At 31.9% G+C, this 13,280-nt stretch overlaps 1 protein-coding gene across 2 annotated transcripts in view; it reads right to left on the bottom strand.

Annotated features, from left to right (window-relative positions):
• Nucleotides 1-4,699: 4,699 nt before the first annotated feature.
• The window catches only part of LOC139523960 (serine/threonine-protein kinase 31-like), a 43,552-nt gene continuing 34,971 nt past the window's right edge, over nucleotides 4,700-13,280 (bottom strand). For both annotated transcript variants that reach the window (XM_071318429.1, XM_071318440.1), the window contains 8 exons: nucleotides 11,755-11,868; nucleotides 11,170-11,295; nucleotides 10,703-10,786; nucleotides 10,217-10,366; nucleotides 9,821-9,949; nucleotides 8,950-9,018; nucleotides 7,744-7,877; nucleotides 4,700-5,183 (listed from right to left, as the gene is read on the bottom strand). In XM_071318429.1, coding sequence (XP_071174530.1) covers nucleotides 4,724-5,183; nucleotides 7,744-7,877; nucleotides 8,950-9,018; nucleotides 9,821-9,949; nucleotides 10,217-10,366; nucleotides 10,703-10,786; nucleotides 11,170-11,295; nucleotides 11,755-11,868 — 1,266 coding nt within the window. In that variant the 3' untranslated portion in view covers nucleotides 4,700-4,723. The remainder of the gene's footprint in view (nucleotides 5,184-7,743; nucleotides 7,878-8,949; nucleotides 9,019-9,820; nucleotides 9,950-10,216; nucleotides 10,367-10,702; nucleotides 10,787-11,169; nucleotides 11,296-11,754; nucleotides 11,869-13,280) is intronic.

Genomic DNA, 13,280 nt, shown 5'->3' with positions numbered 1-13,280 from the left:
CCGTTTTCCGTTTGGAATTTTGTGATTTTACTTTGTACATTGTAAAACATTTCCACACATCAATTATAGTTGACCTATTGCATTTTAGATTTAGAAAAACAAGAGTGCACACGCTGAAATGTCTCGCCTTCTATACTAATCATTGATATTATGTTGATAGTCCTAAGTATAAAGCTAAGCTTTATTACAACTGTCACATAAACTTAACATTAACCAAGATAACTAAACAAAGACCAATGAACCTTGAAAATGAGGTCAAGGTCAGATGAACCATGCCAGGCAGACATGTACAGCTAACAATGCTTCTATACAACATATATAGTTGACCTATTACTTATAGTTTAAGAAAAATAGACCAAAACACAAAAACTTAACACTGTGCAATGAACCGTGAAAATGAGGTCACGGTCAAATAAAACCTGCGCGACTGACATAAAGATCATAAAATATTTCCATATATCAAATATAGATGACCTATGGCATATAGTATTAGATAAAAAGACCAAAACTCAAAAACTTAACTTTGACCACTGAACCATGAAAATGAGGTCAAGGTCACATGACATCTGCCCGCTAGACAGGTACACCTTACAATCATTCCATACAACAAATATAGTAGACCTATTGCATATAGTATGAGAAAAAGAGACCAAAACACAAAAATTTAACTATAACCACTGAACCATGAAAATGAGGTCAAGGTCAGATGACACCTGCCAGTTGGACATGTACACCTTACAGTCCTTCCATACATCGAATATACTAGCCCTATTGCTTGTAGTATCTGAGATATGGACTTGACCACCAAAACTTAACCTTGTTCACTGATCCATGAAATGAGGTCGAGGTCAAGTGAAAACTGTCTGACAGACGTGAGGACCTTTCAAGGTACGCACATCACAAATATAGTTATCCTATTACTTATAATAAGAGAGAATTCAACATTACAAAAAATCTGAACTTTTTTTTCAAGTGGTCACTGAACCATGAAAATGAGGTCAAGGACATTGGACATGTGACTGACGGAAACTTCGTAACATGAGGCATCTATATACAAAGTATGAAGCATCCAGGTCTTCCACCTTCTAAAATATAAAGCTTTTAAGAAGTTAGCTAACACCGCCGCCGTAGCCGCCGGATCACTATCCCTATGTCGAGCTTTCTGCAACAAAAGTTGCAGGCTCGACAACAAACCAAGGCACACAAACTTAAATTTGACCACTGAACCATGAAAATGAGGTCATGGTCAGATGACACCTGCCAGTTGGACATATACACCTTACAACCATTACATCAAATATTAATTAATATAGTAGACCTTTTGGTTATAATATGGACTTGACTATGAAACCTAACTTTGTTTACTGATCCATGAAGTAAGACCAAGTAAAATCTGTTCGACAGGCATGAGGAACTTGCAATATATTCCCTCTAATACAATAGTTCATGTTACTGTTGTTAGTTTGGCATACATTATTCATTCCACAAACTTCATGTACCAATGTAGTTAACAGTGAATTTTGAAATACCAATATATTTCTAGAATTATGGCAAATGCCTGACGAGCTAAGCCTACTCCAATATTCTGTAAATTAGTTTTTCAGATAAGTTAGTATTTTTAAAGGAGTCTCTGGCCTTTGTTAGTCTTGTGTGATTTTTTAATTTTAGTTCATTTATATGCTTTGAAGTTTAGTACAGCGTCTATTATCACTGAACTAGTACACAATTTTGTTTCAGGGTTAGCTGAAACTGGACTTTGGGTACAGGTTTTTTTCTTCTGGTGTTAAAGACCATTGGTGGCCTTCGACTGTTTTTGGATCTTTGTTCAGGTTGTTGTCACATTGGCACATTCCTCATTTCCATTCTCAATTTTATTACAAAACTTTTGATTTTTTTTTCGAACATACTTGAGAATTCAAGGTGTCAGCAAACAGAAAGAAGGTGTCTGAAGAGTAATAGTGCTAACATGTCAAGCTGCTGACCAAACTTGAAGTCCAATAATGCTCGAGAAATGTGTGACATAAATTATAATTGGAAAAAATCAGAATAATGGCACACAGAATAGAATGTATATGTTTTACATGGGATAAATGCTCACAAATAACATGTCATCAGTGTCTACAGCTGTAGACCAAATTTTGAAGTCAGTTTCAGTAGTACACGAGAAAAAGGAATATTTGTTGGACAAAATGATTGACGTAGAAAGTGAATTCAATATAGCACCCATTCTTTGAGAAGGATGTTATATACCTAACGGTATATATTACAGATATGAAAACACAGAACACAATTATCAAGAACAAATTTTTTTAATTTTATATAAAACATTTTTTTCAAGTAACTTTGACTAGTATGATAACTAAATGAAAATGATTGATACTCAGTGAAAATAAACAAAACAATTACTTGAACAATAAAAGTACAATAAAATTAATGCTGTAGACATTAAGCATGTGATTATATATCATGCAATTTTTTCTAATTATTTCTGTATAAGTTTGTCCACCCAGAACAACTTGTTTGAATAAATTCATTTAAATTAAGTTTCTTAAAATTGACATTTATTTCACCTTATGTATAGCAATGATGTATAATGTACACTAAACTTTGACATTTGTATCATTTAGAAATTAAAATGGGATATTTTTTTTAAGCTAGAAACAAAAAAAATCGTATTGATTTACAAAATAAAAGCCTGATATTTTTAAGAATGTGAACTATATTAAATATTTCGCTTTTTGGTGCATTATTTCCTTTGATCTTTTTTTGTGATAATTTTTCATATCATGCTACTCACTTGAGATGGAAAATTATCGCTAGAAACTAAGAAAGCATGTGGCGTTGCTAATGGAATTGACATGAAATTGACAATGTCGTCATAGGTAAAATAGCGATAAACAGATTATCATTGGTCATCTCAACTCGATTGCGTTTGCCGTACCTGCTCAAGCAAGAAAATCAATTTCCTTGAGATGATCAATGATAATCTATAATTACCACTTTGTAAATTGAACTTAACACTTTGGTTTGTAAATTTCTTTTTTTTTCTAGCTTAATATTTTATTTCTCAATGAATTTCATATAAATTCTGAACAAAATTTAATGTAGAAATACATTGATCAGAAAAAATTGTAATTCAAAACTCCAACAATGATCTGTACAAGATATATGTCAAATCAGTTTATGACCAATCCCTTCATAAAATAATAAGTTATAAATGAATTTGCAGCACCAATTTTCATTATTGATCTCATTATACTTGAAAATTAAGTAGTCATCAATGAATATGTTGACTGAACATTTTTATCTGAAAATATATCTTTGCTCTTTTAAAGGAACTTAATCAAAATTGACTACCAGAAGTGAAAGTATTCACAAGTCTTGTGGAACAATATTAAAAGAAATAAATTGCTTCGCTGAGTGCAGCTGGATGCAACCGCAGAGATCCAACCCTGAACAGTTGGGGCAAAAATTTACACAATATTAGCACTTGACAAAAGTCTGAATTGGATTGTAATTAAATATTTGACACATAATAGGTTTCTAACTCAGAATAACTGTAGTCAAAGAACTTAGAATTGGTTTTAATGATTTGAATTTGTATTCAATTATTTGCTTTTGTGCAATACACTGTGCTGTTGCGAATTGACCCCCCCCCCCTTTTTTTTTTGGCAAAAAAAAAAAAATATTTTCTTTTAAATTTCTAATGGAGTTTGCAACCATAAGTATTCATCTAAATACATTGTTCTTTAAATGTGATTGGATTATCTCCCTTACACTGCTTTAAAATTGTCTTAATTGTCCATTAGCCAGGAAACCCTGGCTTTTTCCCTTTTTTTGCTCCCAATTCCTAAACGGTTTGAGCCATTACCCCCCAAAGTCAAAGCTAACAATCTTTTTGTGGTATGGAAATAATGTCAGAGAGATTCATACATTTAAACACAAGTTATTGTCTGGAAATTACTAGAATGCTTATTTGTACCCCTTTCTTGACCCTTAATTCCTAAACTGTTGGGACATAATCCCCAAAATCGAGCCCAAACCTTCCTTTTGAGGTTATAAACCTTGTGTATAAATTTCATGGATTTCTATTGACTTATACTAAAGTTATTGTCCGTACACTAACTGTCTTCAGACGAGGACAACGACAACGTGATACCAATATTCAACCACGAAGTTATTTTTGTGGTTGTATACAATGACATATTGTCTTATACAAAGAAATCATTAACTTTACAAAAACACTTGATTGCCATTTAAGGTCATGAAACAGTTAATGGGCTTTATCACAGAATTATGTAAAGTTTTACATCCAACTTTTACACAATGAACTTGAAATGAAAATCGAGAATAAAATAATGCATCACTCTCATACTTGCCAAAATATTCAAAAGAAATCTGTAAAAAATGCAATTATTGTAGTGATTTTACATGAATTCTATTTTAGAACATAAAAGTGATCAATGCATTATTTTTAGCTCAAATGTATTATGCATAAGTAGAACTACCATTTGAACAACAATACACTCAAGTCTTTCTCTACACTTTCACAACCATATAATCTATTCTTCTGATTATTTGACGATATGGAAGTTTCTATAATCTGTGACACCTTAAAAGGTAATAGCTTCTTCAAAATCGCTCCATCAACTTGATCTTCAGTTCAAATTTAATCTCATATTTTTTTTTAATAAAGACATGATAGAAACATACATGAAAATAACTAACAAGTTTCAGAATTGTCCAGTTCATCAACTTCGTCTGGTATTGGACTGATGTTTCCTCCTGTCTTCTCTTCTGCTTCCTCTACCAACCCCTCAGGTGTCTGGTAACTCTCGGTTAAGTCTGTGTCAGACTCTGGTAATCTGGGCATTTCTGACAGGGGAGGCAACTGTGAAATACAATTAGCCAACATTTCAGCATTGTTCACAAATATTCCATCATCAGCACTATTATTTTGATTTGAATCGAACTCCATTGGATTAAATTGGGACACCTCAGGGAAAGAATCCTCCCCTACTGGTACACTGCTCATTGTTACTGTGGCATGAGCTGGTGGGAAAGTTTCTTCACTGAATGTCTCCTGGTTTGGCTGAACATCCTCACATGGAGGTAAAGCATTGACATTAAAGTTCTCTATAACACTACAGATAGAAGTGGTTGTTGAAAAGGTTTCATCAGTACTGAAATATATACATATCAAAATGTTATTAAAAAAAAAAACATTTTAAAAACAGCATATTTCTACTGCCACATACTAAATATTCTGAACAATAGAATACAAATGAGCAACAATACTGAATAATATTAATAACTATTTACCATGGTTGGAATTGGACCTTTAATTTTTGTTAAATTCCAGATTTGAAATTGCAACTTTTGTTCCTGAAATACAGGGAACAGATTTCTCTGTTTATCAAACTACTGTTATAATCATTTCAAGCTCAGTTTTTAGTGCAGATAAAATAGTTATTTATAATGAGAATATTTTGTTTTCATTTATTCGTTGTATATAAACTATTTCTGTTTTGTATTTGTAGATATTTCAACATGGCAGCTCCCAGTACAGATGTCAAATTTGAGACTTATTCTTTCTTGACAATCTTGTTAGTAAATATTATCTAATTAAAGTGCTTGTAAGCACTGAACAGTCAAAATTGCTTCAATTTATCAGTGGAAAGTAAAATTGAATATTGCATTGGTTGCAGTTCATTTAACAACTATTCTAGACAAAGAAAGATAACTCCAATTTTTAAAGATTGCTTTAACAATGACGTTTATATTTTTAGAACAGATATTGGATTCCCGCACCTTGCAAAATTTATGTAATTTCTTGACAAGTGTCACATTATTCTGTGCCTTCAATATTTGAGCATATATTAAATCAATAAATTTTTGGAAGTGTTCATTGATAGGATGTATAGAATGTTATGATCAATGCACTATATTTTGTGTATCAAAAAGGTAGTGATAAGCCTTGGAAGTTGGAAGAATTAGATATCAAGTCAGTCCCGTAAGGTTTTGATTGCATTTCACGTAATCTGTACCTAAAATCAAAGTGCTGAATAGCTCTGAGGGGAAAGATGGCCCTTGTTTCCATATTTTTTTTTTTGGGGGGGGGAGGGTAAGAATGAAAAAAAGAGCAGGGTGACATTATTGAATATGACCAATGAAAGAGATCTGCATCTTCTAAATCTAAACATTCAATTAAGTTGATAGTTAATTATCTAAAATTCAACTGAATTCTGTCATTTAACAACAACTACAATTTTTGAAATCTTAATTGTGTACCACTGAACTGCAGGCTAGGGCGATTTTTCCATTTTTTGTGACAGTACTCTAAGATTTTTTATTTTTTTCTCAAGAAAGTTGGGACCGAAAAATCTATTCAGTTTTAAATTTCCAATGATTTATTGCAAGTTCCCAGTTACAACTCTCATCACAGGGATACAGGTACTATTAAAAAAACAATATGATTGATGTAAACTGTGAGAAGCTTGTTTCCAGATCCTACATTTTGAAATATTTGTAAATTTCATTATTTTTTCACCATTACAATGATTATGTTGGTACACAAATTTAGTTTTAATGGAAGACTACTACATGTAATCATATACTAAATGTCACATTTTAAGTGTTAAGATATATTTACTTTTATTTAAGTGGATAATTTCTCATCAATTGAGGTGCTCCTAAATTGGAGGAAGATTCTCAAAACAGAATTTTACAAACAAAAATGAAAAAAAAAAATGTCTCTCCCCACTATCATGTATCCCCACGGACTTTGGAAGTTGTTGACCTACTGATTAAAGTATTACATGTTGATGTTTGAATCTACAGCAAGCAAAATTATGTTTTAATTTAACAAATACCAATTTTTAATTAGTGCACGATCTCTGAGAATGATTTAAATAACCAGTGAAGGATATCCTTGCTTCTGCAAAGAGTGGCATTCCAACAATGACGTCACTATAATATAATATAATGTAGGTTGGATATATTTAGAATATCTTGTCATACTGATTTTTCCGGATTGTAAAAGAAACATAAATTGTGTTAAGGAGAGCTCAAAATACGATAATTTCATGAGAAACAGAAGGGAAATGAGTAAAAAAGTGTTTAAAGTCAATCTATTCATTTGTGTGTCTCCTTCTCACCAATCTAAGTAAGATTTGTAAGGGGGTTTTCCACACTATAAAAACAAAATGAATGATGTGAGGGGATGTCACTCTGGTCAACCCCATAGGGGATTGACGGCTTGAAGCCGTCTTTCCTCAAAAATTAGCTGCACATCTGTCAAGCAGATTAATGATATGGATTTTTGTTTAAAATACTATTCTAAGTGTTGTGGTTTAAGTATTAAATACTTCATGTTTCAATGGTGGCGGAATAAACGTTTGAGCAGCATTAATAACAGATATGCTCTCTGAATAATTCTTATAGTAATGGAAGCTTCAATTCTCCTTTTGTAGCATTAGGAAAACCTGGATGGAATCAATCATGCTGTATTATTATTACAATCAAACCTAAGGATGATAACTGTCTCTGGACCTTTAGTGTCCATAGAAATGTGTTTTCTGTCTATGAAGAAATAACATAAAACATATAGGGTAGCCAGTCAACAATACCAATAATTAGTAACTTTAATAAAAGCATATCTGGTGAGAGCTGAACATTTTTTACAACTCTAAACAGTAATAGACACTGTCAATCAAATTCCTCGACTATTAAGAATCAATGTACCTTGTATCAGACTTATTTGAAGCTGGAATGGCCATCTTAGCTTTGATGTATTCACAGTCCAGCATTTGGTTAGCTCTGTATCTTGAATCAGGATTACACAATAGATTATATAACAATGAAGATATCTGGGGATCCTAAAAAGTAAACCATTCTTATATAACAAATGAAATATTATTGGATATATCCAGTTTGTTTCAAAGCTTTTTAATTCACTCAAACACTGATAATAATGGCAATGCTTAAAATTCAACTAGAGGCATTCTATCAGCAAAGATGGGAATATGTCACCCCACCTCTTGTATTCATCTTTATATACAAAGTACTGTAAATTCAGAAATTATTGTGATTTTGTCATTTCAAACTAAATGCAATTCGATTTTTTTTAATTATTGCGATAACCCTGTCGCATTTGTCGCATTGCAATAATTACTGAATTTACAGTAATGACCTTGACTGACATACCTTAAAGTCATAAGTTCTGAGTAAGGTATGACATCCTTTGTTTAAATATGGATATAATATGATCAAAGTTTTTGACCGTGACCATGATTACATTCTAACCTTATTTGTCATACACCCTCTGATGGTTAGTATTAAACAAGTTCAGTGGACCGTGAAATTGGTGTCAATACTTTAATTTGACATTAAAATTAGAAAGATCAAATCATAGGGTACATGTGTACTAAGTTTCAAGTTGATTAGACTTCAACTTCATCAAAAACTACCTTGACCAAAAACTTTAACCTGAAGCAGGACGAACGGACGCACAGACTAATGAACGAACAACAAACGAACGATGAAACACACAGACCAGAAATCATAATCCCCCTCTACTATTGTAGGTGGGGCATTACAATAAGTAAAGCATAATTTATATCAATAAAGACACTTAAAGTTCTGAGTTGGACATGACTTGCCAAAAAACAGTTATCCCTCTATCACAAATCTTAGTTAAAAAAATTATATTCAAATGCTATTTATAATTTGATTTCATGATTTTTACAAATTCAATAATTCTCAATGAACTTCCTGTGAAGTTTTGTTTCGTTTTTAGTAGACATATTTTGGACATATTTCCATGGTAACAATGTAAATAAAGACATAGTCCACCAAAATGCATCAATATTCTATTCATAAACTGATTAAACATTTCCCCTATTATAAAATCCAAATCATTTGAATGTTTATCTGTAAATGAATACAAACCATTTGTAGATCATTCAGTCTTGGATAACCATCTGCCTTAAATGGTATAGAGATGGATGGGAAATAAAGCTGAAATAAAGAAATTTATAAAATATTAGGGCTATTCCAGAAAAAAATGTATGGGAGGGTTGGAAGGCACATTATATTAATAATACATGGGTGATTGGTATCAGAGCAACTTTTCACACTATAATGCACTATAATTCTCAATTACAATTGTCTGGGTGGCGGGTGCTGACAAAAACTGCCTTCCAACCTCCCCATACATTTTTTTCTGGAATAGCCCTTATCATTTTTATGAATTATTATCAGTCTGTTTCTATTCAGATATATATGTGTAATAAGAGGCTGTTAGCGACAACAAACCAGATTTATTAACATTTTTTTGTGTCCTGGCATTTTTAAATATCACAAGAACCAAAACTGATGAACTGTGAAAGTGAAAATCGCCAATATCAAACTTGACCTCAATTTTGTCATCAGTAACAACATATTACAATTTGAAAAGCTTTGATTGAATGGTTCATGAGTAAATAAAGGGACACAACTGGAAACACCATTTTTAATCTTTCAAGAACCATAACTCCTGAACGGTAAAAGTCAAAATTGTCATTATTTAAGTTGACCTCCATTTTGTTGTCAGTAACAACATATTAAAATTTTTAAAGCTTTGGTAGAACGGTTCATGAGTAAATGCATGGACAACATTTGGCTGCAGCCCGGCCGCCCAACCACCATTCATCCCCAAATCAATAACAGACATTTTTGTCACAAAAATTCGGTTAAAAATCAGTCCCAGACCAAGAATGCAAATTTTACCATGGTAAAATCAAGCATAGAACAATGGAAAATATTTTCAAATTAGACATACCCATAATATAACTAATCCTAGGCAATACATGTCTGTTGATTTGGTTCCTGCGCTCCTTCCACAAGCAACTTCTGGACATCTAAAACATAGACCATTTTCTGCTAAAAATGCTTTCTTTAACCTGTCCTCCTGAAAACAAAACAAATCATATTGAGGATGGAAAACAATTAAAAAACAAACTAAAACTTGAGTAACTGCGAACAAAGTTTACAAATCGATACCCCCTGCTCATTTTTACTGTAAATACAATACCATGTGGATTATAAATTCTAATTTTTAGAAGCTGCTCTTGAATCAATGAGAATTTTCTAAATTTACTTTATAACAAGCAAAAATATGCAATCTTGTAATTACATTTGGAACAAACAAAATATGAAATTATACTGTTCTACCTACCAAAGATTTAGAGAAATCTGGACATAATAAAACAATATCTCCCTCAGCTGTATAACCAATATTACTAGGATTTATTTCTCCGTGGATTATGTGTCCCTCATGCAGACACTGAATGGATTTCCCAAGGTTTTCTATGATCTTCTGTCGTAACTGGTAAATAAAAACAAACATGCTAATTGCGTTATCTATGTAAATGGTCATTTTGCAACAATAGCTTTATGAATATACAATGCATTTGAAAATTCATCAAAATGTGGACTTCTTTTTCAAAGTATTCTTTTTTAATGAGAAATACAAGTAGTTCTTCAGAGATACAAGTAGTACACTATTTTTTACATCATTGTTGTTTACTTAGTATTGGTATACAGTACATGTATCATGTTTCAACTTAAATAAACCGCTTTAAAAAGGATAGTCACAATCAGGTCATCAATTTAAAGGAGTTTGCTATTTACATAAAAGTGCTGAGATTTTCAACAAACAAACCTGTATGTCTAGTTGAGCTTTGACAATTTCTTGTAAACACATGACTTCTTGGTGTTCAACTTGTACATAGGCTAATCTCTCATTCTGTAAAAACAAGATCATGTTATAAATTTGAAATTTGAATTCACAATCTTCTTTCCTTAAAATTGCAATATCAAATCAAATCACTTTTATGCTAAAAAAATAAATTGTTCCTTGCATTTTATTTTTACAAAATCAAGTGGCAAAGTAGAACTGTGAGCTACTGTATACAACAAGTCGAAAAGCAATAGACGTGTAAATGAAACACACAGTATACATGAAGCATGCGTATATGAATTTCAGGGTGCTCTGAATAGAGAGAAAATAAATGTACACTAAAAATGCATAAGGATTTGATTCATTGTTTAAAATCGGCCATCTTGAAACCAGATTGCTAATACTTGGGCTCTCAATAAACTTTATTATCAAGGTTTAAATATATGTACCTTGACAAAGAATATACTCTGTACTTGTGGTAGCTGAGGACAGTTACATGTTACTTCCTTATATCGACTGACATTCTTTATATACAATTCTTTGTCTAGATGATCTGCATCACCAACCATGTATTCCTGTAAAGTATAATTAAAGAGAAGCATTAATTCAATGAAATTGTTGATACTGTATATGTGGTTGACAAAGTAATATACTGGGCACAGTAATTCTCATTACCATTTAAAAGTGTTACTTCCGTAAGTCCTTTAAAGCTAATTAACTGAAAGACATACACAACCTAATCACCTGGCAAAATAATTTCAAAATTTCCTGAAAATAATAAGAATAAATGTTTAAAATCAATATTACCATGATTACTATTTAAAATATTTTTTCCTTTATTTTTTTTGGTCATTCAGCCATGAAATGTCACCAAATCTCGTAAAATTGATCAATAAATGCGAACATATTTACTTTCAGTTTTAGCCCTTTCAAGATGACTTCACAGCATTCAAAAGACTTCTATCGACTATCAATATTAAACAACCATCTTTAGATTGTAATTTGTTTTCAATCAACTTTTGTTCATACTTTACCTGTAAATAGACTGGATTTCCTGCGAATTGTGAAGAATACATGCCCTCTTTCCATGTAGTTGACAATGTATAATATTCTAACTCTCTCCCTGCAGTTACTAAACCATCATAAACCTAAATCAAAAGATATTTCAAAGTAATGGTCATTCAAGTCTAATTTGGAACTCTGCCATTTACTTTTTTTATTATTTTCTAATGGTAACTCACAAACACTTATCCAAATTATCATTTTATTATTTTTCATAAGGTTGTGTTTATTTCTCATAGCAGACATTACCCAAATATATTTTGATCCAGCTTATTTTTGGTTGGTCAGATGAATCATAGCAGTTTGTTTATCCAAATGTTCAATAATTCTCTGCTAAATTTTGGGAAGTCTATAATTTTCACATTTATTTTTCCATTCACAGTAATCAATGTAAAACTTATGAAATTTAATAAAAGGCCTCTCTTCAGTCAGAAGCAATATAGAAGTGAAAAGGGACAAAATTAAATTAAAAGTATTCATAATCAAAGCGCGAAAGCGCTGTAAAGGCAGTTAATTACAGGTTGTGTGTATTTCTAGTCCAGTTATATCATTATCTTCCATAGAACAGAGGTGGTTTGTAGTATTTAAGATTTAGAGTTCTCTTGTACCTAGTTCACCTATATCTATAGTCTACTGTTTACAGTATATTTTCTGTACCTCGCCATGAAATGCATTTTTAAGACATAAGAACTTTTCCTTTTTAATGTAAATAAAACTATTTTTAATTATTGATTATATACACATATTCAATTACTCCTATCCTATGAAAAATAATTCACAAAGATTGACTAGTCTCCTTTCTGTGTGTATTGCTAGAACATCAAGTAACATAATGGTTAATGTACATAGTAACACAGAGCTCCAGATAAGCTGCGTATTTGCGTGATCACGCAATAAAAATAATAAAAAAACCAATGCAATTGCCCATTGCAGGGTTCAATAACCCAATTATATGCCCAAACCATGAGTTCTCAACCCTTTAATTGGCTACTGTTTGCGTTATTTACCCTAATCTGTTTACATTCGTCGCGTAAATCTATGTTTATAACATTTATAATTGGAAATTTCCTTTCGTTCTAAAAATAGATCCCTGCATCAAGTAGCTGAAATGGGTCCCTGCATGTAGTTGGAGTTTTCCGTTGCTCAATAGGTACACGTGTTTTTGAAAACATTTCGGTCTTCTCTGCGTTTATCCGATTAGCGTGTGTCATTTAGTCATATTTTTTTTGCATTGCTCGAGATTTATCATAACATGTATACATTGAATTAAAACGAAAGTGAATGTCCGGTAAAAATATTAAACAGAAGCATGTTTTCTGCTTCTTTTGAAAAGCTAAGGGAAAGTTATGATAACAAGACTCAGCCAGTGTTTTAGGAAGCGTCCATCGAAAGCACGGGCGTGTGTGTGTACCTTCTAACGAGAACATTGCTATAAATAAACACAGGGTTTCGTCAAAAACGAAATCAGTTGGAAAAAGTAAAAGGCCAAATCAATTAT

Source organism: Mytilus edulis, chromosome 1, assembly GCF_963676685.1.
Source record: "Mytilus edulis chromosome 1, xbMytEdul2.2, whole genome shotgun sequence".
NCBI classification, from domain to species: domain Eukaryota; kingdom Metazoa; phylum Mollusca; class Bivalvia; order Mytilida; family Mytilidae; genus Mytilus; species Mytilus edulis.
Note: the sequence above shows the minus strand (reverse complement) of the source record. Positions and strands in the feature narration are given on the sequence as shown.